This window comes from Hemibagrus wyckioides, linkage group LG07 (genome assembly GCF_019097595.1).
Source record: "Hemibagrus wyckioides isolate EC202008001 linkage group LG07, SWU_Hwy_1.0, whole genome shotgun sequence".
Taxonomy (NCBI): Eukaryota; Metazoa; Chordata; class Actinopteri; order Siluriformes; family Bagridae; genus Hemibagrus; species Hemibagrus wyckioides.
In genome coordinates this window covers 32,335,187-32,362,865 of record NC_080716.1, presented here as the reverse complement: position 1 = coordinate 32,362,865, position 27,679 = coordinate 32,335,187, and the positions used below count along the sequence as shown (strand labels likewise).

The window sequence follows — 27,679 nt, the reverse complement described above, 5'->3', positions numbered from 1 at the left end:
TTTCTATAAATGATTACCTGGGAAAGATAGCACAGTCAGTTATTAACTTTAAAGGGACTTTTTCACACTTGTAATAGAGTTGTGATAATACAGCAAAATTACAAACTAAACCTGAGTGAGATGATCTCAGCTCTAGTTTACTGGAAAATTATTCAGCACATTTCCTTACTTTAGCTTCAGTTTAGCTGTTTTTGTAATTTGCCTGCTTGTGACACAGATCAGCTTCAATCAGATTATAAATGTTTTACCAACTTTTAGACCATCATCATCACACGTTTATAGCACAGTGATTCATGCGGAAATGAATCCACTCTCTTATCTCCTCTTCACTTATCTAAAGGTAATAAACATCAAGCTCCACGTTACAGCACAATCATTGGACACTTCGTACCATTCTGTGTAAGCTCTAGAGGTTTCAGTTTCTGTAATACTCGGACCAACCTGGTGCCAACGACGTCAATGAGATCACCTTTTCATTCTGATGTTTGATGTGAAGATGAAGTGAGTGTATAGTGAGTAGCAGCTGCTGCTGTGTATGAGATTCCTCTGTGACTGTACTCCCTCAAGACTCCAGCTTTGGAGCACACACTTGTGTTTGAGTCACTGAGATCCTCACCAGCCCATACGGGATGTCCAACTGAACTGAACTCGCATGGATTTACATGAAGGCCACATTCTTACTGGCAGAAGAGTAAGAAAGTCACATGCTTTAGAGATACACCAACCCTGCATACAGTGGAGGGACAGCTCCAGGCTTCCTGCCTACATCCATTTCACCTAACTCTGGTGAATCAGTTAACCTCAGAGTTTTTCTATACCCAGTGTGCACTTGTATACTACTATGTGTAGTGTGACATACAGATGAACCTCGGTTTCATTAAGGACATGGGCTAGGTTCCTTCAAAACTAGGCTGTAAATCTAACAAAATAAAGAAATAAAGGAGGAGACAGGAGCTTAGACACTAATCACACACATGGCAAGTATATTATTATCATAAAATGAGAAACACATTTACATTTTGTTATATATTAAAGCATATTGATTAATGCCATTACCAATGACTTAATGATGCTCTCTGGTAAATACAAAATAATATGAAAGCAAAAGAAACAAGTTAACATAAATGTATAATCATTACTTGTTGAGAATTTTTTCTTCTCTTAATAAAGTGCGTTTCTTTTTCATACAGACAAGCACTGATCTTATCAGTGACGTGAACATTACAGCTCATGATGCTGAAAATTTGGCCTCATGCTGTCTGGGTTTCTTCTGTTTACAGCTTTATCTTTTACAACCCTTTTTATTTCTCTATACTCCGATGCAGATGTGTCCAAATATCTCTCCTCTTTCACCCACTTCATGAGGCGAGTGGTTTGGTTTTGGTCAATCAGATTCTTCTTGCTGTATTCTTGTACAATTTTGTCAAATCCATCCTGGTAGTATTTGTTACGGTCATTCATTGATAGTCCAGAACTCTGGGTATCAAACTTATGTTGGACACCTGCCATGGAATCAGATTAAAAAAAAAGACATTAGGTTTGTCTATTTAGACTTAAGGCAGACATCCTGCACTTTAACCAATCAGTGATTGCTTCATCTCAAATTCAGGTTGCAGCACCTCAAAACCAAAAACTCTATGAATTAATCCTTTTTTGAATGACTTTCTGCATGACTGCCACTTTTAAAGACTCTCTGGCGGAATAACTGTTTTCTTTCGTTCTTTCTCTCTCTCTCTCTCTGAATGGCTACTCTGTCTGCAAATGACTTCTCTCTTTATGCAAATGACTTGTCTCTCTGCAAAGACTCCTGTCTCTTCAATTGACTCCTTTATCTGAATATCTGTTCTTACGTTTCTCCTCTCTCAATGTCTGTCTTCTGGGACATTTTGAAGCACCCTGATTTTATTTGAAACACAAAGCAGAAACCTAGAGGTACCTAGAGTCTTCCGGATTCTCTCTGAGCATTCCGGGTGAGCGAGTATGAATGACTGCTTCAGCAGTTTCTCCACGTCTCCACTTGCTAAGGTGTTTGTCAGCAAATGTCTGGGGGACATAAAAGTAAAACATGGCATTTAATGTCAAGAGCTTCAATTTTACTAGAGAAAGGCTAGTTCAGGAAAAGTTGGGACCTGCATGCTCTGGATTCAGAACTGTTGCCGCTGGTCAGGGCACGTCGATGATCCGAGTAGAGTGTGTTCATGCAGAGCTGCTTTTTTCCATTCTGGTCATTGCTCATGCTCATCACTAACTCATACGCTGCCTTGTTGTTGGTTTTGAGCGAATTAGCCATTTCTGGATTTCTTCTGATCAGCTTACAGAGTTCATTTAAACTACTCCTTGGTGGAATGTGGTCAGCTTCGACTACTCCTGGAGTGGGTTTGTCCATGTCTAAAAGGCTGTGTAATATTGAAATAAAGAGGACAATATTTAACACTGTTATTCTTTTTCCGTAAGGTTGTTTGTACCAGAATCCAGCAGGTCTTTTCAGGCTGCCTCACAAATGACATCATTTAATATTAAGGTCTAATAAACATTTATAAATCAATAAAATCCAATTAAATCCAGTTACCTTTCATATTCTGCCACTTCTCCCAAATGGTATGCATTAATAATGTCCACTGGAATCTTGTCTTTGATGTACCTTTCATACTTCTGCTGGTCCCCCTCCCTTAGTCCAGCTTCAATTTTAAATCTATTGGAGCTGTTTGTCCAGTTGAACATGTTCTGAATCCTCACAGCTTCAGCATATTTATATGGTTTAGATAGTATCTAACAACAAAAGTCAAACACACCCACACAACTGTGTTAAAGTTGACATGTAAAGAAATGCTATATAGCAGACACATCCAAGGTAATGCAATTAACAGTTGTAAACCAGCCACAGTTTTTGCAGATAAATACAAAGAGTTATAATTACAAAATTAATATTTTTGTCTGAAAAGTGGACTATATGTTCGTTTCTTTGCTACCAACAGTGAAGAAAAGCGTATTTGTTTTTTCCTCTCCCATTGTGCAACCCTTGATTGATTTTTCTGTCTCCCATGTCATTTTGCAACAAGTGATCGACAAAGTGACCTGAAGAGCATTTTAGTTCATCCCATTTGGTTATTCATTTGGGTTTAGGTCAGTACTAATACTCCAGTGGCCTCCCCTTCATAAGACATGTCTTCATGAAGATGAACATGAGGTTAGGCAAATGGGCAGATGTGAAAAAGGTCAGCTTAGTCTGAAAGATAAATAGTCAAATTAAGTAAACAAGGCTGCTTAATTCATTTACTCACCATCCCATTGTGCAAAGGTTGCAAGAGGAAATCTATTGTTTCCACCCAAATTTCTACCCAGTTGCACAGACCCTACAAACCTTGCACCTTATTGAGAATCCTCTAGGTGTGGTGGTACACAACTGCCCCGCCATTTAATCAGACACAAAAAAAAAACAAAAACTGTGGTTCAGGATGAACTCAAGGCTATGCTCATTGGATTAACTGAGGTATCCCACAGGGCTCCTGGTGCCCACGGCTGATAGACTGGTCTGTTTTTGTATGAACCAAAGGATTTTGGCAAGATTTCCAAGAGGGAAGACAACTGCAGCCCAGGAGGCTCCCTGAAGTCAGACAGAGGGGGTACAGCACCCACTAATTGGAAATTATACACAATTACATACTTTTACTTAATAATCTCTTACCTCCTGACTAACTTTACTACGGAGTTCTATGGCTTTTTGTTGTAAATCATCATTTGGGTCATTAGCTGTTGCTTGAATGACAGCATGAAAAAGACAGCTTTGATTTGAGGAGTTCACAGTTTCCCGTGAGCCATCAGAGCGAATAATGTCAATGTGGCCACTCTGTGCTGTGTCTTTACCCATAGCCATCTCTTTCAGTTTGCTCCATATTCCTCTTGTTCTGTAAGACACAATACACAAATATCTACAATAAGGCACCAACAAAGAAATTGCCTGGATATCGACTTGTATAAAATTGAGCTCACCCGGAAGAAGTCTGAGGTGTTTTTGTCAGCACAAGTTTGATAGTACCAGCTGCTGGGTCAGTTCCTGGGTAGGTCTCCTCTGTGAGAAGTTTTCCTTTATCATCTACTACAGTCAGACAAATTCCTTTTCCATCCAGCAAGTTGCTTTTTGTGAGGACATGGACTTCTAAAGCTGTTGCTGGTTTTTGTTCATCAGTTACATTATTAGCGTAGCGTGTGAGTTCATTTAGTTCTTCTTCAGTCAGAGATCTTTCCTTGCATTCAGTGGCAGATTTCAGATCATAATGATGCTGTTGACTTACAAAGAAACTTTGGGTTTTGTGTCTTCCCAGTAAATTACCAACTACTTTTCCAGTAGCAGAGTTTAGTCGCTGAGTGAATGTTTTTGTAAACATGGAGGAGGCAAACCCAGAAAAACTGTCCACCATGGTTTGGGAAAGAACTTCTGAAATTACGTCAATGAGTTCATCTTTAAGACGTTCCACATCTTCCAGTTTGTCCCTTCCATCATTGTCATATGTCTCAAATAAAGGTTCCTCACCCAAGGACTTCAAAAATGCTGGAACAAAATTACTGTCAATGGTCTGTTTAGTAGGAATGGATTTGTACATTTCATAAATGGTGGTGGACATGCTTGCAGTAGTCATAAGCATCCTAATACAGGCATGGGAGCGGTGCGCAACAAACTCTGCTGATTTGTCCCACACCTGTGAGAGTGTGTTAATCACCTGATGAATCTGTTTACAGTCTACCATGAGATCATTCATGACAATGTTTGTATTGAAAACCACATGGTCCTTCATTTCCTTCTCTAGGGTTTTGCTAATCTTATAAGAGCCAGATTCCTTCTGCAAGGCGGCCTTTGGAATTCCTGAGCAGATGAAATCTGCGAGTGTTTGGACAAACTCTTTATTTTGGTGTAATACCGAACGGACAGATTCCTTGAAAGTATGACGAAATCCTTGCTGGAATGTCTTCTGAATTGTAGCGTCCATGCATGTGTTCAAAGCAGTGTTTACCCCTTGAATTGCCAATTCCTGAACAGCATATTTACATGCATGTTTCAAAGTTGGTTTGACCACATTCCATGAGATATTCTTTATACCTGTTGATGACACCATTGATTTGGCTGATTTGCACGCTGAAACAAACACATTTTTTCCTGATCTGAGGGCACTAGATGCAACACTTTTTAGGGATTTGGTGCCATTGAGGATATTACTTGCAGCATTTTTCACAGAGGAGAATGATTGTTTGAGAACACGGAATCCCCCACAGGCCAAGGAAATTCCTATACTTATTGCTTTAGATATCGCCCATGATGCCCAATCAAATGTACCATTTATCATACCCATGACTCCATAGATCATGTCAGACACACCTTCTGAGATCAAGCCAAGACCAAATGAGGACATGGAACCAGCTGACCAAACACATATCAGAACTCCTGCTACAACCTGAATCACACCAAGAAAACAACAAATCAGGGCATCAAATGAGAATTTGGGCTTTTGTTTCACCTCAAACACAACAGCGAGGCCATAATTACGAAAGAGACCGAGTTCACTAGAAGACACAAAATCCTCCTCAGCTGATAAGCTGTAAAGTGTCAGCTCCTTGGTTCTGAAGTCTCCATTGCCCGATCCAAGCATGTCAAGTATTTTTTTAATATTTTGTTTCCATGAGTTAAATATGTTCATCCTTGCCTGCATTTGTGTTTGGAAGTTACAGCTGCCACTGTGGTGTGGTTCAAAATCTGGAGTAACAGACAAAGAACAGAAGCTCAGTGTTCTGGTTGTTTCAGATATGTAAACATCTATGGCTTTCTCTGCCTCCTTGAGTAAGGAACATGCCTCACTTTTGTAGCCCTCTCTGGCCATGTTAATGGTAATGTAGGCCTGATTATACATTGCAGCAGCTCTGTAGTATTTGTCTGAATCAGCGACTTTTTTCCAGTAGGTTTTTGCTCCATAGTCACATCTGTTTTTGTTTTGAAGGTGCAAGGCAGTTCTTCCTAAAGCCTGCTGTATGTGGTCATAAAGGTTTTCACTGTGACCTTGTAAAAGTTTACAACTTTTGTCCTGCAAGTGTTGGATGAGGTTTTCTTTCAGTTCTGTAAGGTCTTTGTGTACGTTAATCTGGTCTGTGTGAAGTATTAGCCATATACCCCATGATTCCTTCAAAGCATTCAGTGCTGGATGGTAGTCCATCTTACTGTGAAAGGACTCAAAGTAACAAGGGACATCTTTTACTTTCACTTCAAACAGGTCCGTTTTCTCTCTTGTACTATAATGCCTGTCAAAGTCAGTAAGGAACTGACAAAATGTAGAGAACAGCTCTTCTTTCATCTCAATTTCAGCTAGTTTCTCCTTCTCCATGTCTTTTATTCTATTAATTTCATATTCTTCTCTGAGTTCTCTCATGACTTCAATAGAATGGCCTCGGTAGGCCATGGCTAGACAATCATGGTTCAGTATTACCTGGACCATTCCCGGGGTTCCTTTTCGACCTGTTCGTCCAAAGACTTGTTTCTCAACCCTTCGATTATTGGGGAAGTACGTGAGTAGCACAAAGAGACCGCCACAGCGATTTACCTCCTCTGTGACCTTAATGTCTGTCCCACGTCCTCCAAGGTTAGTGGTAATAATGATCTGTCCCTTGTTGAACTCCTGGTTCTCAATGTTGTGGCTCTCACTCATCGTGTACATGGTAACTAAATGTTTGGTTTCTGCTACAATTTTGTCATTGAGAGCATTTGCTGTGTTGACGTCCTCACACACGACTAACACCACCTGTCCTCGTTTAGAGACTCTTGTGACCGTGGCACAAATAGTTTGGATCCATTGTTCCGTACCTCCTCTCACCTGGACTGCAGGCAGCTCAGTAACCTTTTGACGTTGATGAGCTGGTATGACATAGCTGTCCGTTTTGTAATGCCTTGCCAGGAAACCCTTGTCTGCATCTCCCCCTAGTGTTCCAGAAACACCAAATATCCCTTTCCCTCTGAGATATCTTTTGAAGAAATTTGAATTTGACATGTAGTTTGTCACATTTGATAATGGAGATAATGTTAACTGATGCTTCATCTCCAGAAATTGTTGTAGTCCATCACCCCACCGTTTTCTTTTCTCCAGCATTCCACTGGCCTGAAAGTCCACTGGGATTATTGCATGGTACATGTGTTCACCATCTTCATCAACATCTATTCCCTGAGCACTAAGAGATCTCTCGATCATGTACTCTCTGCCTTTGGTCATCTGAATGGCCTTCAGTGCATTCTCAACAAACAGTGGCAGCTGATTATCCAGGTATTTCTCTAAGAAAAAAGGAATTACAAGAGACTCTTCGTCTTCTTCTGAACTGCATTCTGTAGAGTATATAATCTTGGATTTCACCTCGCTAACTGTGGCTTTAATAAGAAAATTTTCAGCCAAGATCTCACATGCTTTTCCATTCTCGAGTAGCAGCATGTTGATGTTTTGGTCAGTTTTTGTCTTTTGCTCTCCAAATTGAAAGGCTTTTCTAGTTTCTGACTGATAAATATAACAGTTAAATGCCACCTTGTGCTCCATCCCCATCTCGAGAACCTTGAGCAGGTCATATTGTTGTTCTATTCCTGTTTTGGCCATGATGGTCTTTAATGCCTCATTTTCAATGGCCCCATGTTCCTTTTCTCCTTCTTCATTAATAGAGACCTTCAAATTTTCAAAATCTTCCTCTGAGTAAAAGCCTAATTCAATACCTGGCATCAAAATTTCCAGTGGTGAAAACGTATCATTTGTATCTGAACCAATCATTGCTATCAGGGCAGCTGTGTGAAAATTCTGGACTCTTGTTGTCCACATGGTCTCTCCAGTTTCTTCTACCTCAATTGGTCGACATGCAGATATAATGGCCCAGATGCTGGCTAGGACTTGCTCCAAATGCTGGAGGCCACTGGACTCATGGGACAGAAATGTTATTTGAACTCCATTATCTAAAGTCATGTAGTCAACCTCATCCACAAGGACCAACTCGAACTTCCTGTCTCCACGAGATGTTTTCTTCTCAAACTCTTGTTTCAGTGTATCTGCTGCAAATGTTCCAACAGTACTGTACACTACATCTTGTTTGTATGCTTCCTGAGTCAGATCATCTTGTTCTTCAGATGAGACATCATTCAGCATTGGAGGAACAGCAGATGACGTTATGTCGAACATGTTGTAAAGTTTGCTCCATTCCTCTAAATCACGGCAAGCGAGGACTGGAGAGCTTGTCACAATGTCCACCTTTACACCACGAATGGCATGGATCACAGCAAGCATGGCTAAGATACAAGATTTCCCTTCACCTGTTCCAATTTCAAGAAGACAACCTGTATTGGTTTTTGATTTTGGAAGCAGGAAAACCATCAAGGTTGCAAGCTGAGTTAATCTGGGAAGATATCCTTCAATGACTATTTCCTCTTTACCCCTTTGAATAGTGAGAGCAGAGCACATTTTTACTGCGACTGACATTTGCACTAGTACACTTTTGAGAACTTGTCTGTCTGGATTGGTAAAATCCAGTTCTTTAACCATTTTCTTTACATGCTGGATTTCATTTTTATGGAGATCAGTTCTTTTGTGTTTTGGAAGCTCCATTTCCAGATATAGCAGAACATCCTCTAGTATTGTCAGGACATTCTCAGGATAGTTTGAGTTGCGCATTTCACTAATAATAGTATTAGCATTTTTGTCTGTCTCTGTGTCAACATGCCATTTCAGCCGTCTGGGTGGATCAGGTGAATCTAAAGCATGGAGAACAATCTCATACTCCAGCTTGTAGGTCTGTGCAATGTGAAGTATTGCCTGCGCTTGATCTTTGTCTTTCTCAACAACATAACGCATGAAATCTGTTATTTCTGGCAGTTTCCATGTGTTGTTGAACGCAATCCGACACAGAATGTCTTTATTTTGTGTAGAAAGTTGAATATCAGTTTGAAGAACGCTCTGTAAAAGATTAAAGGCAAGTGACGGATGATCGTCTTGCAACAGTTCCAGCACATCCAAGAGGAAATCCCGGTCATGTATTTGTGTGTGGTCATTTTCATCCTCCTCAAAAACTAAATACATTATTGCCTCAAGCACTGTCAGTCTATCTTGTAGAGGCAGAGTCTCATAACCAACTGAAGTGTCGAAAGAAAACACACAGCTACTGGACAGGTTGTGTTTCTTACAGTACTCCACCATTAACTCATTTTGCAGGGTCTTCATCCAGTCCGCTAATGTCTCCCCTGGGTCTTCCTCTTCATCGATTTGATATTCACATAGGAGGTCTGAGAATTTCTGCCCTATTTCTGCAACCTGTAAAACACACACAAACACACAAGCACATCTCAGCTGATGCATAACGCCTAGACCATATTGGCGCTATATTATTCTTCAGCTTATAACAAACCCTATTAGCTTCTAATAATTAATAATTGAGAAAAAAAATGCATTTCTACATTACCTCATCTCTCTCAATTTCAGTGTTTATTGTCTGTTGCATTATATGAGTTTGGTGATGGAGCTCATGGCCTCTCAGCCTCTGTTTCTGCTTCAGCGTCTCTTTGGCTTGCGAAAGTTTCTTAGCAGCAAGCTCACTTTCCCTTCTAATCTGTTCCTCAATTCTTTTTTCACGTTCAAGCTGGGCCTGTCGCCTCTGCTCCTCTTTTTCTCGTCTTTGCTTCTCTTCTTCCTCTCGCGCATCATCTTCAATTTTCCCTGGTTGACAGGCAAAATTTTCTACATTTACCATCACTCACATAACACTTAATAAGAAAATAAAATCAAAGTTGGTTGTATGTTTACAAATAGATGTCTTAAATTAAAGACACCCTAGACTGCGACTATGCTGGTTCATAATTCATACCTTACAGAAGCATGACTTAAGTGATGACATACTGTATGTTTACTAAAGCTATTGAAAACTTCAATAAATGTATGAGTAGTTCATCACTGCTAACAATTATAAAAAAAATTATTTTCAAAACCTGTCTGCTATCCAACTATAGCCCACCATGTCATCTTAAATATTCTTGAAAAGGTGCAGTACTATGCAATGTGTTGTGATGGTCTTGGAGACCATCACAACACGCTCCAACCAGAAGCCGTGGACGACTGCGAAAGTGCATGCTCTCCGGAAGTCGAGAGACTCTGCCTTCAGATCAGGGGACAGGGAGGCCTTAAAAATTTCAAGGGCCAAACTGTCCTGAGCCATCAGAGAGGCGACGCGTGCACACGCCCAGAGAATCCACGGCCACTTCCAGAACAACAGAGACTCCCGGCGCATGTGGCAGGGCATCCAGGCGATCACCAACTACAGGACAACTTCACCTGCCTGTGACAGTGACGCCTCCCTTCCAGATGCGCTGAACAACTTCTACGCTCAGTTTGAGGCACAGAACAACACAACAGCGAGGAAGACCATCCCTCCTCCTAATGACCCAGTGCTCTGTCTCACCACGGCTGGAGAACTCTATGCAGAGTTAACCCATGGAAGTCTGCTGGACCAGGCAACATTCCTGGCAGAGTTCTCAGGGAGTGTGCAGAGCAGCTAGCAGATGTCTTCACTGACATCTTCAACATCTCGCTGAGCAGCTCCATCATCCCTACGTGCCTCAAGACAACGACCATCGTACCTGTGCCAAAGAAGTCTATGGTTTCCTGCCTCAATGACTACCGACCCGTCGCACTCACACCAATCGTGATGAAATGCTTCCAGAGGCTCGTCATGAGGCACATCAAGTCACAGCTACCACCCTCGCTGGACCCCTTGCAGTTTGCGTATCTTCCTAACCGCTCCACGGATGACGCCATCACCACAACCCTCCATCTGGCCCTCACACACCTGGACTGTAAGGACTCCTACATTCGAATGCTGTTCATAGATTTCAGTTCAGCATTTCAACACAATCATCCCTCAGCAGCTGATTGAGAAGCTGAGTCTCCTGGGCCTGAACCCCTCTCTCTGCAACTGGATCCTGGATTTCCTGACTGGGAGACCTCAGTCAGTCCGGATCGGGAGCAGTATCTCCAGCACCACCACACTGAGCACTAGAGCTCCTCAGGGCTGTGTGCTCAGTCCACCGCTGTTCACTCTGCTGACTCTGCAGCAATGCACAGCTCCAACCACATCATCAAGTTCGCCGATGACACGACCGTGGTGGGTCTCATCAGCAAGAACGACGAGTCAGCATACAGAGAGGAGGTGCAACATCTAACAGCCTGGTGCAGAGCCAACAACCTCTCCCTGAACGTCGACAAGACCCAAGAGATGGTTGTTGACTTCAGGAGAGCACAGTGTGACCATTCTCCGCTGTCCATCGACGGATCCTCGGTGGAGATCATCAAGAGCACCAAATTCCTTGGTGTCCATCTGGTGGAGAACTTCACCTGGTCACTCAACACCAGCTCCATCACCAAGAAAGCCCAGCAGCGCCTCTACTTCCTGAGGAGGCTGAGGAAAGCCCATCTCCCTTCCCCCATCCTGACTGTGTTCTACAGAGGGACCATGGAGAGCGTCCTGAGCAGCTGCATCACTGCCTGGTTTGGGAACTGCACCGTCTCAGATCGCAAGACCCTTCAGCGGATAGTGAGGACAGCTGAGATCATCGGAGTCTCTCTCCCCTCTATCACGGACATTTACACCGCATGCTGCATCCGCAAAGCTAACAGCATTGTGGCTGACCCCACACACCCCTCACACGCACTCTTACACACCCCACACACCCCTCACACACACTCTTCACCCTCCTGCCATCTGGAAAGTGGTACCGGAGCATTCGGGCCTCACAACCAGACTGTGTAACAGTTTCTTTCCTCAAGCCATCAGGCTCCTCAACACCCAGGACTGAACTGTTCTACACTCTCACACACACTCTCACTCAGGACTGAACTGTATATCAACTCTCTGTCTCTCTCACACACATACAACACACACACTCTCTCTTGACTGTGTGGACACACACACACAATTTATATTGTTCATTACTTACTGCACTACCTCTACCTGTCATCCGCTGCTATAGTTATATTTATGTTTATTCTATTTGCACTACCTCAACCGCTGCTGTTGTATTTTTGCACAATACTTTTTTTTTTTTTTTTACATCATTTCACTTTATCTTATTTTATTTCACTTACATTCCATTACACATGTTCTTTTCTTTCTTTTTCAGCGCTAAGTGTCCTGTGTTCTTTTGTGTTGTCTTTCTTGTATTTATTGTCTTTTGCACTGTCTTGTCTATGCTCTGTTTGCACCTAGCTGCACACTGTGCACTTTACGTGGCTAAGACAATCTTCTGTCCTAGCTCTGTGGTGTTGTTTTGTGTTGAACTTGTTGTTGTATGTTTATGTAGCACCAGGTCCTGGAGAAACGTTGTTTCATTTCACTAAGTGAAAGTCATTTAAGTGGTAAATGACCTACTACTGGTCGCTCATTAGGGTTGTTTCTTCTTGCTTGTGTTTGATCTTAATGCAGGTTTTGGCATCTGCCAAATGCACCAATAACAATAATAAATAATAACATTAATGTACAAAGAGATGGACAAGCGACTATTGTGAGTCCTGGATATTGCTGATGAGGCCACTTGCAGATGTAAAGAAACTGCACTGAGCGTCAGGTTGTTCTGAAGGCACCAGGTCACCAGATGGTCAATCTCTATCCAAGATGGCGCTGGTGAGGTTGGCTGCCGTCACGACTGCTCCAACCCCTTTTTCTTTTTTTCTGTTTTTTAAGTTAACTTACAGTACTTTTAAAACCAGCAATTTCTTCTAAATTGAGTGCATTAGTTACGATAGAGATACTCATTTCTATTGGTATACAATGTACTCACAATTCAACGTTTTTAACCCCGGATCCAAGCTGGCCGAGTGAGATCCTGAGGGAGAGCATAGGACATGATCCAAAGCGGCGGCCCCGGGGGAAATGAGCCGGCGTCAGGAACAGGCTGAGAGCCCGTGCACACCGCACACCTCTGCCTAGCATTCTGCTTGCCAACGTCCAGTAGCTGGAGAGCAAGTTCGATGATCTCAGGGCCAGGGTAAAGTTCCAGAGAGACATTCGGTACTGCAATCTCCTCTGCTTCACCGAGACATGGCTGAACCCAGCGGTGCCGGACCACACCATCCAGCTTCCTGTCCTGGAGGTCATAAAAAAGCACAAACAAGCCAGAAGTAGAGCATCATTAGCCCTTTATGACCCAGGACACAGTAGTGGGGTCCTGGTCCAGATTATAGAACCTGATAAGGATGTGCAGAGAAGACCAACCCACCGAAGGAAAAATATTCTAAAGGGGAACGCCCTTAGCCATAGCTTCTGTTATGGCCACCAAAACAGACAAAAAGGGAGAGAACTTTTGACATGCGCTCGATCTATGGGTGTAAGTGCTAAGAACCCGAACTGGGCACAGCAGGTGCATTCTCTCCTGCTTCGCCAACTTGTGGGGCGGAGGGCAGAGCAGAAGGCCTTCAGAAAGGCTGGATGACTGGGTTATAGCAGAGCCATTTCAAGGGTCAGAAACTCCTCAGAGGCTGACTCCAAAGGGGGCTTGCAGAAGCCCCTCCAGGACCACTGTGAGGTTCCAGGATGGGAGACATCTTCTGCAAGAAATCCACAGTCACCTGGCACCGCATAGAAAGCGAGAGACCAGAGAAAAGGCATGTGACTCGCAGAAATGGCTGCCACGTATACCTCGATGTAGAGGGTGATCAGAGGGTTATGTAGAGGCCCTCAAAGAGGCATGTCTGCAACTCTGCATTATACTAACAGGACAGCAAACTAAATCCTGATGATGCGGATTACACCAGAGGCGAAAGTTCAAAATAGTCTCCACAACCCTGGTTGAGAAAACGGAGTCTAGAACAGAGGTTCTAAATCTTGAGATGGGGGTGGAGAATTACCCCAACCGGCCCCCCAACCCCAATATGGACAGAACAGTATGGATATTCAGGGAGAACAGGCTCACAGAGATGTTCCAGAAAATGGGAAAACTCAACTGCAAAGTTGAAGAGTTGGAAATGGTGGTAATGCCTTAGGGCGTGTGCAGACTGTTTAGTGGAGCATTTACGTGTGATGGACCCCATGACCCCAGAAGACTGTACAGGAAGTACAGGAAATAAGTCCATATAAAGGTTCACAGGTATAGGCGTGACAGGCTTAGCCGGGAAATGTAAATTAGAAGGTATGTAGATTAGGATGGGAAGAGCCTGAAGGCCCAACTTAGAAATAATGTGAAATTGCCAAGGGCTATGCAAATTAAAAGAAGGCGGCGTCTTATAGCACCAGGATAAATAGAGGGAAGTAACATGGGACTTTTGCATCGTGTTGTTTGGTGTCTTATTGCTGAATACATCTTCTTGAGAAATGTCTGACTGCAATAAAGCCAAGGTTTGCTCCTCCTCATCCAAGCCTAAAGAGTCTTTTATTGTTTATTAGTTTGTTTAGTTTTTAATTAGTGAATTCTAGGTAATTGGTGAAGACCCTGGACCACCCTGTAATGTGTCTGCTAAGAGGGGGACTCTGACAGGCTGTGGATATAGCATTATAGCATCATTAATCAACTTGATTGCAAATTGCAAAAAAAAAACCTATATGCAAAAGGTAAGGGTCAAGTGAGGTGGAAAGATGAAAAGCCTTGAAACATCCCATTATCCCATCCCATCCATCTTTTCAAAGTACTTCATGATGAGTGAAGTTATATTTACATTACATTTCTGGTATTTGGCAGACGCCCTTATCCAGAGCGACTTACACTTTATCTCATTCTATACAACTGAGCAATTGAAGGTTAAGGGCCTTGCTCAGGGGCCCAGCAGAGGCAGCTTGGTGGACCTGGGATACAAACTCACAATAGAATAGAAGGAATAGTAGGCTTTCAGTAAGGGAAACCAGTTAAAAAATCCATCAGTTAAAAAAAGGTGGTCATGCTATGTTATGTGCCATGTCTTAAAGGAGCAGTAAATAAAATGCTAAGGCTAACCAGCACACACATCATAGTGCCAGTTGTGAAAGACAGCCCTGCAGGTGTAATAATTTATTTTGAGGAAAAAAAGACAAGAAATTTCTTTAAAAATAGATATAAGGAGTCTTGAAAATGCACTGTTTAAAGACTTGAAATCAGTTGATGAAATCCTCCCAACCTCAGCTATGCTGGGCATCTGGGGAGTAGTCTCTGTTTGTGTCTGATATCTGAACCTGTGATTCAGGGGAAACAATGCCAGTTCTTCCTGAGCCATGGAACAGTCAACTGACTCCCTATTATGCACAGTTCTGAGAGTATGCTAATTCAGTTCCTCTGCAGGTTTAATCTCCATGATTGGCAATCTGGGAGACCTCTAAGGTAAATTAGAAAAGTCAGCTTAAGTGGTTTAAGACTTTACAATGATGGATGTTTTCTGCTAGAGCTGAATGACACAGACCCTATGGCAAACCCAGGACAAGCTGGAGAAAATCTCTCACAGCCAGTTTGGGAATGTCTATCAAAGCTTCAGGAAGAGAGATAACGTGTGGCTTGTGATTGAGAAATTTGACCTTCTCAGCCTGTGGCCTACTGTGGGATAATTTTTAGGCCTTTATGAATTTGTATCATTGTAAAAGGATGAGGTGACATCATCAGTAGTTCTGAACATCATCTCTGTGATTGGTTTAATAAAGTTTCAGGTTTTAACACAACAAGAAGGACGCAGTGTTTAGGTGCATCTGTTAAGCATGAATAGACTGTGTAGCTAATAACAATAACATTCTTATTTTGGCAAGTCCTATTAGAAACAGATGAATTCGGCACAGCAGCATCCATTGTGACTCTTCTAAAGTTAGAATCAAGGTCAGGTAGACTGCTCAGAGCAATGTTAGTCCTGTGGGGCACCTCAAAGTCAAAGTCAAACTCAAAGAAGCTTTATTGTCACTTCAACCATATATAACAGATGCAGTACACAGTGAAGTGAAACAACGTTCCTCCTAGACCAGAGGTGCTACACAGAACAGCGACAAAGTACAGTGATGCAGACAAACATAGAGCTATAACAGAGATAAAAAAAACTAAACTATACTTAAGGTGCAAGAAATAAACTAGACATACAACAGAAGTGCACAGGATGACAAGACAAGACAGTGCAGACAAACAACAGACAAACCTGCAGCTGAAGTCTGACAGAATCCGTGCATTGTTGAAGCACATTGATAAGGGTTTGAAAGAAAAAAAATCAAGTTTACCCCAGGTCAAAGCTAAAACATATGATTGAAAAGGCATAAATTTATACCCATGATGTGTTCTCAAAATGAAATGAGAAAGTTTCATACTGCAAAAAAAACAACAACATAATGATAGGGATAAGAAATCCATTTTATATATGTTTTATATTAAAGCTGAAAGGGAAATATAAAATAAGAGTAAAAATAGTTTTACTAGTAAAAGTGGAATAAAATGATGTCTAGGAACAGCCCAAGCTTTTCACAAAAGGAAAATAGGTGGAGCGTTTCGACTCGAGGAGTTAACAATAAGCCTCCTCTAAGTATCTTGCTTTTTCTTAGTTAGTTTAAGTTTTTAACCACACTACCCAATTTATGAATATAAATGAATGAATAAATGAAAATGCTCATTCCTGTGTTTTAAATTTGCTATTTTAATTAAGATACATAATAAGCCTGACTGGTAATAAGTCCAGTAATAAAAATGATGCAGAGCAACTACGCCATGACATAAGTGACGAAACTAGGGTGCAGGGTGTACCATGGCTGAGAAGTGAAAAACAAAATAGCAAATCTGAAAACGACAATTCAGACAAACCAGAAAAGGTAGGTATAGTTTAGTGAAATGAATTCTCACTGCTGATTGGATGAGACTCAGGATATACAGGAAGTACAGCTGGCTGCGGCAGTAGAAAGTGAATTGGTGTGTGTATGAACACAGCTCTGATCTTATAGTGCTCCTTACATCCTTTAATCTGGAACAGTTTTGCCTTTGAAACATGCCTGCATTCTTCAGGTGTATTTTTAGAGATTGCAAACTAATCTTTATGCCATGATACGCTATCAGTATATCTAAAATCACGGCATTTGACCGTCCTGCCTCAAAGTAGCGCTGAATTTTCTCTGTTAATTTTTATTTTAATATAAATATATATTCTTGTTATTTTCTTAGATTCACAATTGCACTACTATTTATTATAAATGGTTTAAAGTGAAGGCAGAACTCCACACATGTACAAAAAATAAAAGTTAGGTACACATTTATCTACCTCTTGTACATCTTGAGCGACAGATGTCAGCGGAGAACATCAGAGAACATGCTTTATAAAGAAAGGACATACCATAATTTGGGCACGTTGATTTCTTCTTCTCATAACGTATATTGCAGTCCAGATGTATTTCCTGGTGGTCTCCGCTCTCTTGAATTGTGAAACATGGATCATCTTTTGGATCAAAGATGTACCACAAGTGTGGATGTTTGTAACAGTCACTCTCTGAGCAATCTCCATACTTCACGTTGATGTAGAATGTTCTGACAAAGGTGACTGGTACAAAGAAATTTCTAACTCTCTTTTCATAGCTTCCAACTGTGGACTAAACATACAGAAACAGATACATGATGTTGAAGCCTAAATATTCAAATGCAGGTAAAAATGATAGAAACAAACCTTGAAAACCTTTTGAATGTTTTACACAATATTTTTACAATTTTATAATTTGTGCAAATATATTGACTGTGTGCATTACTGTAAAATATACGTCGGACTTAGGCCATGGCTCCCTAGACTCAATGCAGACGGTCCATTTGTGCTGAGTTTTATTGTGGACAGTTACGTCTCCTCCCAGGAACCCCATTCTAAAATGAAAGTATTTACAGCAATAAATTAGAAATAAAACAACCTCACCATGTCTTCATGGAGCTACTTCGTGGACACGGGCATTATCATGCTGGAACTAGTATAATATTCATTTCAATTCAATTTTATTTGTATAGCACTTTTAACAATGGACATTGTCTCAAAGCAGCTTTACAGAAGTATAGTATCAAAGTTTAAAAAGTTATTATTTCAACCCTATTTTATCCATAGGGTTAGGGATAATTATAATTGTCCGGTGTCCACAAACTTTTGGCCATACAGTGCACATTTTATTTACTATTTATATACTGACCTTGTTTCCTTTTTCCTACTCCTTGTGAATCTTCACCTGCAAGCAAGCAGACAAAAGGTTATTTATTATGTAAAGGACTTTTACTCTGAAACCAGTGAGTATGTTTGATTTAGAAAATTGTAATAATCAGACTCTGACACCAATTTTGTTGCGATTTATTTGGAAAAGAGTTTTAGCACATTACACAAACTAGCGCAAACTGAAACTGATAGGAGCTAAGTGGTAAAACATTTACAGTCACCCTTAGCCAGAGTGACTTATTATTATTATTTTTAATACAACTGAGCAGTTGAGAGTTAAGAGTCTTGTCCAGGGGCCCAGCAGTGGTAGTTTGGCAGTCCTGGGATTTGAACTCACAACCTTCCTCTTAGTAGGCCAACACCTTAACCACTAAGCTACCAGAACCCTTAAAACTGTAAATAATAAAACTGACCATTATCAAAGGAATGAGAGGATTAAAAAAAAAAAACACCACACACACCCTCAAACTTAGACCTCTGGATCAAAATATAAACTATGTCACTAAAGCACCAGTCTGTTAATTGGGCTGTTACTGGCAGTTGAAAGAATCCTGCAACAGGTTCTTTTTGCTGTTTGCTCTGTGTACCAGTTTTGAGCACTGTGTTACTACACTGTAAGTCGTAAAAGGTGGACAAAAGATTCACGACATACTGCGATTTTGTTGCACACCAACTACAAGTTCAACACAAATGAAAATGCTAAAGGTCAGCCGAAGTTCTAAGCAGTAATTTATCACAGTGAGCTAAATTTGCCAGTATAATAAACACTGCTGATAAGAATGTCCAAGCAGGTCAGCCAAAAGTCACAGAGCACTGATTGCCCGATGTTTGTAATTAGTCTCAAATCAGATAAAATGCAACCGGTGCTGGAGTGAAGCATGTACATTAGATATTGTCTGAATCCGATCAACCAACACGAATAAGACGACATTAATCTGACAGCCTCTTATAAAGAAGGTACCAGTGGAAATGAACACATCAAATACAAAATATAGCCGCAAGCAGCAATGACGGGCCCTCGCACTATGGGCCATCACTACACGGTGCCATCGCCGCCCAGGTGCACCAGACACAGTGAGCACAGTGGGTACATGCATTAAAAGGGGAAATAACAAAAGAACAAAAGTGACAATTTGGGTGTACTGAAAGTGATCACAGCAAAGTCCACTGATGGCAAAACGAAAACTGACTTTCATTCTAAACTATATAAGGACAAAAGGGACAGTTTGGGTGTAATGAAACAGATCATAGCAATGTCCAAAGGGACAATGACTCTCCCTCTAAACTATATTACTATATGAAGTTTTATATATATATATATATATATATATATATATTTAGAGAGAGAGAGAGAGAGAGAGAGAGAGAGAGTCACCCAGAAAAATGTATAAACATTTCAGGAAAAGAAAAATTTGTATAAGTGTTTTATTACTAAATGTATTGATATGTGATTTATTGATATACAGCGCTGGAAAAAAAATAAGAGCCCACTGCAAAATAATCAGTTTCTTGTGTTTTTTTTCTTCCAGGGTCATGTATTGGTCAGATGAAGAGTTTTGTTTGATTTTTTGTGAACTGTGAAAATATTTCTACTAAATTCAAAATATAACTATTATTTAGAGTGTATATTTTAAGGAAATGACATCACATCAAAATAACCCAAGATCCTGCAGTATTACAGAGCTTTAATAACTCAAATAAAACAAAATGTAAACAGATTGTGTTAATGCTTTGTGTAAATAACATTAAGAGATCAGTATTTGGTGGAATAACCCCGATCTGCATGAGTTTTAGCTCCATGACCTCCACCAGTTTCTCACACTGCTGTTGGGGAACTTTATACCACTCTTTTTATAAAAAAAGCAAACAGCTCAGCTTTACTTGATGGTTTGTGACCATCCATCTTCCTCTTGATGACATTCCAGAGGTTTTCAATAGGGTTCACATCTGGAGATTGGGCAGTGGGCTCTTATTTTTTCCAGAGAGGAATATGATGATATTATGATAATATTATTAATATTATACTAATATAATATACATCATACTGTTTTTCTTTTCCTGAAGTGTAGATACATTTTTTGGCTGACTCTGTGTATATAAATTGTGAACATGAAGCCATATTTATAAAACAAATAAAGGGGAAAGAGCCTCTAGTGGACATAGTCTAGTACTGCAGGAGTCAGGCTAAAACCATGTCTAGTCAATGGACTGATGAATGTAAAAATTTGTTGTGAGCCGTTTGAGCATCAGAAAATCATGAAACTAAGCAGAATTACTCACAACCAGTTGTTCTTTCTATGTAAAATATTTTGAAATATTAGGACTTTCCACTGTTAAGATATAAGAACATTAATTTTTTCTATTATGTCCTCACCATAGCAACATCATTCACAATATCACAAATTCCTTCAAAGTTTCACATCAGCCATGTCCTGACATTATTCTCACTGATTCTCAACCAAATCAGGTGAAAGAAAGGGAAAACATTAGAGATTTCAAAAAGTGACACACTTCCTGCTGCCAGTTGGTGGCGCTATGACTGACACGCACAGTTGTCATATCAGTGTGATCAGCTTTCAATGCTTAACATAATCCTAAGGTTTCATGTAGATCACTTAATGTACACAGAAGTTATTAGCCACTTCCTGTTTCATTTTATTCGCCATAAGTTTAAGGGCTTCTCACGGCTGAACCGTTTGAGATCAAAAATCCCTCATCAACTTACATTATCAATGTCGAGATCATATTAGCCTGGGTTTGGTGGCGGTTATAATAATATCTTGAGATCATATTAGCCTGGGTTTGGTGGCGGTTATAATAATATCTTGAGATCATATTAGCCTGGGTTTGGTGGCGGTTGTATTAATATCTTGAGATCATATTAGCCTGGGTTTGGTGGCGGTTATAATAATATCTTGAGATCATATTAGCCTGGGTTTGGTGGCGGTTGTATCAATGTGTTGATCATATTAGCCTGGGTTTGGTGGTGGTTGTATCAATGTCTTGAGATCATATTAGCCTGGGTTTGGTGGCGGTTGTATTAATATCTTGAGATCATATTAGCCTGGGTTTGGTGGCGGTTGTATTAATATCTTGAGATCATATTAGCCTGGGTTTGGTGGCGGTTGTATCAGTGTCTTGAGATCATATTAGCCTGGGTTTGGTGGCGGTTGTATCAATTCCCTAGGAGGAGTATTTCAAATTCCATTGGGTTCGTTTTGCAAACAACTCAAAATACCTCACTTCCTGTGGATTAGCCTTAATGACATGCAGTGTGAAAGTTGTTCAGTTCAGTGAGATCTAAGTGTGGACCAAGTTCTACATGGATACGTGCAAGTGTGTATCAGCTATGCAGCAAGATGTTCCAGGGGGCTCTGTAACGGGTGTGTGCCACGCCCAGGGCTGAGCCCGACGTTAAGGGGTCCAAAATCCCCCGAAAGTTTGGAAAAAAAATAAATAAATCAATCTAAAATTCTAACGAAAACAATAGGGCTTCCACACCTACGGGGCAAGGACTCTGGCCTCTGGCCTTGCTCCTTCGGTGCTCGGGCCCTAATAATGTCATCAGGAACTGTATAAAACATTCCCAGGGGAATAACTAGAACTTTCCTGGCTGAGGTGGAACCCTCAAAAATGTATTTTCATAGGTATCCTCTATCTGAAAATGTGTCTGTACAGTGACTTCCAGAAAAGAAGGTACAGAAAGGTGCATAAATAAAGTTAGGTAAAAAGACACACTAATGGTATGTTAAGTGCCTTTTTATATTAAAGAAACAATAATGAGGAAATGTTATTAACAATAAATTAATCTAATGAACAGGATTCCGGGAATAAAAGCGGTCAGGTTTTAATTTCCATTCAAACATTGTGTACACTCCTACATTTTCACTCTGATGACACTTACTTATCTACACACACACACACACACACACACACACACACACACACACACACTCGGTGACTTACAAAATTCACTGCAGTATGAAGTCTGTCTCCCGCAGAAAAATAAAACTCCGGCTATTAAAAATCTTTAAGAAAACAAAAAAAAACAAAAGAAAAGTTTTTAGCCCCTGTGGAAACTTCCGTAATCCGTGTCACACATCAAGACCATACTGAGAGTTTGCGCATGCGCGATGCGGTTTTGAGTTCACGCAAAGGACACGTGCTGCGAGAGATAAAGTTTCTCTACCCTATCAGAGACTTTCCATCGACTCCTACATATTTCTGATTGACTTAAAATAAACTACAAGTCTGTATCATGTTTTTAAAAAAAAGCATAAAAAGCTATTTTTAGCATTGTACTGAACAAACCCACCACACCCCAAACTTCCGTTTCCCCCCATGTCCTCTTCATAACACACACATACATAATAGGAAGATAAGCAGTGTTTTTTCCTGATGTTTATGCCCACCCAAATGATCGAGTCTCAGCCTACACAAGTAAAGAATTTTTGTTTCTTTCTTTATAAACCTAGCAAAAATGTAATATTCATTACTAAACAAACCCTCATTGGTGCATATAAACAAGTAGCTTTAGCTAGTTTACAGGTGTGTTCCTGCTCTACACACAAAATACTGGGATGGAAGATCAATAGTTTGTGAACGAACAAAAAAACAAAAAAACAAGCTGTAATAATTACCACAACAATGCAAGGTTAGCGACACCTTTTTTGTTTTTTTTTTTAATCTCTTCTCTTTATGAAACAAAACAAAACTATACATCACTAGCACTGGAATTTATGTACATATAGATATATAGATACGTTTGTTTACACTGTATGTACAGTATACACTGAAACCCAGCCTGCAACTACATTTAAGAAACTAAATTAAATTTCATAAAAAATAAAAATTACAATGAGTTAATTGGCAGATAACGCCATAACGTTAAACTTACCTGCCTAATAATGATCCTTTAAGTCCTGTAAGTTGTGAGATGGAGCCTCCATAGATCGGACTTGTTTGTCTAGCACATCCCACAGATGCTCACTCCCCATGTGTCAGTGAGTTTTAGGTGCTCATCACTCCGGTTCACCAGTTCACTGGTTTCCTTCATTGGATCACTTTGGTAGGTAATAACCATTGAACAACCCTCAAGACCTGGCATTTTGGAGATGTCCTGAACCCTGACATCTAGGTGTGTGAAAGTGTTAGAGAACATACCTAAACATGCATTATCATGAAGACCAAACAGCAATCCAAGTTCTAGAAAAGTTTCAATCATGGTTTGATTATATAAAGAATAATTTAAGGTTGCCTGATGAGGTATTAGCACTATCTTGTCCGTATATCTGTACATATTTTTATACTTCACTTCTGCTTCACACTTCTGGTTAGATGCTAACTGCATTTCGTTGCCTTGTATGAATGCGCAATGATACTAAAGTAGAATCTAATCCAATCTAATCTAATTTCTGGTATACTGCTTATGTATATCAGGGGTGTAGAATAGTCTGAAAATGGTGATAACCACAGGATAGCCAGATTAGCAAAGAAAATCCGAAAACCAGGGTGCATAGGGATTTCTATATGGCAAAATAAAACTGGTAATTAGTTCCAATACATAATACTATTTTTCTTCTGTACACAAATTAAATTTTAGTGCCACCTTGTGGCCTCATTTGACATTACTTTATATCCATGTTGTTAAGCTTTTGTCTGTTAAAAGCTTTAATCTTTATTTTAAAAGCATTTATCTCTTGTGGAACACATTCCAGTGTCTGACACTAGCACTTTAGGCAAGCCATGGGTGCTAAAGCACATCCTCAATTTTTTAACGGTTAACTGTGAAGTGGTATTTGTGACAATGAAGGCCTCCATTCATTTAGAATCAACCTGAATTAGAAACTATTAAGTTTAATTTCACTCCATTACAGAATTCTTCCAGCCAGGTTCTCCCTGGTAAGCTTGGATCAGTCCCCTTCACTACCACAAGTGGTACATTTTCTCCTTCGGCTAGTACTTTACTTTGAATTCCTACTATTTCTCTTGGCTTTCCCATTTAAGTCTAAATATAATATATATATAATATATATAAATCCATATAAATCTTTTGTTGGCCTCAGCTTGGGAGCTTCACCACTTTTCCAAATCTTTTTGAGCCCAGCCTTGTTCATGATGTTTATCACTATATGACACTACATCAAAATTCACCTAGATGACTGGTTCAGGGCATCTCCAAAATGTCAAGTCTTGAGGGGTGTTTAGTGGTTAGTACCTACCAAAGGGATGAACACCTCAAACTCACTGAGCATCTGTGGGATTTGCTGGACAAACAAGTCCAATCTGTGGAGGCTCCATCTTACAACTTAAATGAAGTTGTGTTTATTCGTCACATATACATTACTGCACAGTGAAATTCTGGAACCCTAGGGTCAGCCATGTTGTAGCACCCCTGGAGCAGAGTGCAGGGTCAGCCATGTTGTAGCACCCCTGGAGCAGAGTGCAGGGTCAGCCATAATACAGCACCCCTGGAGCAGAGTGCAGGGTCAGCCATGTTGTAGCACCCCTGGAGCAGAGTGCAGGGTCAGCCATAATACAGCACCCCTGGAGCAGAGTGCAGGGTCAGCCATAATACAGCACCCCTGGAGCAGAGTGCAGGGTCAGCCATGATGTAGCACCCCTGGAGTAGAGTGCAGGGTCAGCCATGTTGTAGCACCCCTGGAGCAGAGTGCAGGGTCAGCCATAATACAGCACCCCTGGAGCAGAGTGCAGGGTCAGCCATGTTGTAGCACCCCTGGAGCAGAGTGCAGGGTCAGCCATGTTGTAGCACCCCTGGAGCAGAGTGCAGGGTCAGCCATGATGTAGCACCCCTGGAGCAGAGTGCAGGGTCAGCCATGATGTAGCACCCCTGGAGCAGAGTGCAGGGTCAGCCATGATGTAGCACCCCTGGAGCAGAGTTCAGGGTCAGCCATGATGTAGCACCCCTGGAGCAGAGTGCAGGGTCAGCCATGATGTAGCACCCCTGGAGCAGAGCGCAGGGACAGCCATAATACAGCACCCCTGGAGCAGAGCGCAGGGACAGCCATAATACAGCACCCCTGGAGCAGAGTGCAGGGTCAGCCATGATGTAGCACCCATGGAGCAGAGCGCAGGGTCAGCCATGATGTAGCACTCATGGAGCAGAGTGCAGGGTCAGCCATGATACAGTGCCCCTGGAGCAGAGCGCAGGGTCAGCCATGATGTAGCACCCCTGGAGCAGAGTGCAGGGTCAGCCATGATGTAGCACTCATGGAGCAGAGTGCAGGGTCAGCCATGATGTAGCACCCCTGGAGCAGAGTGCAGGGTCAGCCATAATACAGTGCCCCTGGAGCAGAGCGCAGGGTCAGCCATGATGTAGCACCCCTGGAGCAGAGTGCAGGGTCAGCCATGATGTAGCACTCATGGAGCAGAGTGCAGGGTCAGCCATGATGTAGCACCCCTGGAGCAGAGTGCAGGGTCAGCCATGATGTAGCACTCATGGAGCAGAGTGCAGGGTCAGCCATGATACAGTGCCCCTGGAGCAGAGCGCAGGGTCAGCCATGATGTAGCACTCATGGAGCAGAGTGCAGGGTCAGCCATGATACAGTGCCCCTGGAGCAGAGCGCAGGGTCAGCCATGATGTAGCACCCCTGGAGCAGAGCGCAGGGTCAGCCATGATGTAGCACTCATGGAGCAGAGTGCAGGGTCAGCCATGATGTAGCACCCCTGGAGCAGAGTGCAGGGTCAGCCATGATGTAGCACTCATGGAGCAGAGTGCAGGGTCAGCCATGATGTAGCACCCCTGGAGCAGAGTGCAGGGTCAGCCATGATGTAGCACTCATGGAGCAGAGTGCAGGGTCAGCCATGATACAGTGCCCCTGGAGCAGAGCGCAGGGTCAGCCATGATGTAGCACTCATGGAGCAGAGTGCAGGGTCAGCCATGATACAGTGCCCCTGGAGCAGAGCGCAGGGTCAGCCATGATGTAGCACCCATGGAGCAGAGCACAGGGTCAGCCATGATGTAGCACTCATGGAGCAGAGTGCAGGGTCAGCCATGATACAGTGCCCCTGGAGCAGAGTGCAGGGTCAGCCATGATGTAGCACTCATGGAGCAGAGTGCAGGGTCAGCCATGATGTAGCACTCATGGAGCAGAGTGCAGGGTCAGCCATGATGTAGCACCCCTGGAGCAGAGTGCAGGGTCAGCCATAATACAGTGCCCCTGGAGCAGAGCGCAGGGTCAGCCATGATGTAGCACCCCTGGAGCAGAGTGCAGGGTCAGCCATGATGTAGCACCCCTGGAGCAGAGTGCAGGGTCAGCCATAATACAGTGCCCCTGGAGCAGAGCGCAGGGTCAGCCATGATGTAGCACCCCTGGAGCAGAGTGCAGGGTCAGCCATAATACAGTGCCCCTGGAGCAGAGCGCAGGGTCAGCCATGATGTAGCACCCCTGGAGCAGAGTGCGGGGTCAGCCATAATACAGCACCCCTGGAGCAGAGTGGGTTGGGGGTCTTGCTCAAGGGCTCAACGGTGGCAGCTTGGCAGTGCTGGGGCTTGAACCGTGATCTTCTGGTCAATTACCCAGGACTTAAAGTATCTGCTGCTGACATATTGGTGCCAGATCCCACAGCACACCTTTAGAGGTTTTGTGGAATCCATGCCTCACAGTCAGAGCTGTTTTGGAGACACAAGCAATTACACATTAGGTAGGTTTACATTGTGACTGATTGGCCGATTAAGTCAATTTAAATAGTCTATTTGTCAGATTATTCTTATTTTTAATCAAGGTTATTTAATTTAGTTTCTTAAATGTGGGTCCCAGTGCCAGTCACAAACCCAGGCAAATGGGAGGGTTGCATCTGGTGTAAATCTTGTGGCAAATCAAACATGTGAACCAGATGGTCCATTGTGACGACCCCAGCCAAAGCACAACAACAACCTAGTTTATTACTTTAAGGAGCAGGCAGAAAATCTAAATCTTGAGTTTTCAGTGCCAGGTTATAACACTATAAACTGTGAAAAAAGTTCAAGGGCCATAAAAATGTATACAAAACACTGCAGGTGTTTTTTTTTCATGTTGTACCTATAAACACATCTCTTCTGAAGGTGCCAGCTACAAAACTGAGATCATAAAAATAAAGATGAAAATATTACTAACCCATAAGTAATGTTTACTTATTACATAAATGATCTGATGACTGAATTCTGCATATTATTATTGATGAGCAAACAATTATTTTATCACGCACACACACACACACATTCTAAATCTTGGTTTATAAGATTATTAGAAAAAGTGGTAAACATTTTGTAATAATAATTTTTATTATTAAAGACACTAAAAAGATTAACTGCTTTAAGTGTATGATGTAAATACAAACACTGCATGATCACAAGTCAGCAGTATTCATGGTGCTACTCCACAGTGTAAAGCTTATTGTATTTTTATTTTAGTGTGGCCGGGTTTTAGTTTGCATATTATTGTACTTTAAAGTGTTTATAGTAAAGCCTTTTGGTTTATTTATCTCTCCTGCTGACTCTAATGTGTGTGTGTGTGTGTGTGTGTGTA

The 27,679-nt window shown here is 41.7% G+C and overlaps 1 protein-coding gene across 3 annotated transcripts; it reads right to left on the bottom strand.

Moving 5' to 3' along the window:
- Positions 1-944: 944 nt before the first annotated feature.
- On the bottom strand, positions 945-22,301 carry LOC131355984 (uncharacterized). Of its 3 annotated transcripts, none has more exons than XM_058394675.1 (11): positions 22,119-22,301; positions 18,133-18,168; positions 17,722-17,818; positions 17,304-17,556; positions 9,463-9,716; positions 3,991-9,314; positions 3,686-3,905; positions 2,570-2,769; positions 2,130-2,396; positions 1,937-2,043; positions 945-1,502 (listed from the first exon to the last, which is right to left on the bottom strand). In XM_058394675.1, the coding sequence occupies exons 3-11, from the start codon at positions 17,815-17,817 to the stop codon at positions 1,222-1,224; spliced, it is 7,002 nt and encodes a 2,333-aa protein (XP_058250658.1). In that variant the 5' UTR covers position 17,818; positions 18,133-18,168; positions 22,119-22,301; the 3' UTR covers positions 945-1,221. The 3 variants fall into 3 exon arrangements, with proteins under 3 accessions (XP_058250658.1, XP_058250657.1, XP_058250659.1); XM_058394674.1 differs by having other exon boundaries at positions 17,710-17,818; positions 22,119-22,300; XM_058394676.1 differs by lacking the exons at positions 17,722-17,818; positions 18,133-18,168; positions 22,119-22,301 and adding an exon at positions 12,830-13,135 and having other exon boundaries at positions 946-1,502; positions 17,304-17,439.
- Between the last annotated feature and the right edge of the window lie 5,378 nt (positions 22,302-27,679).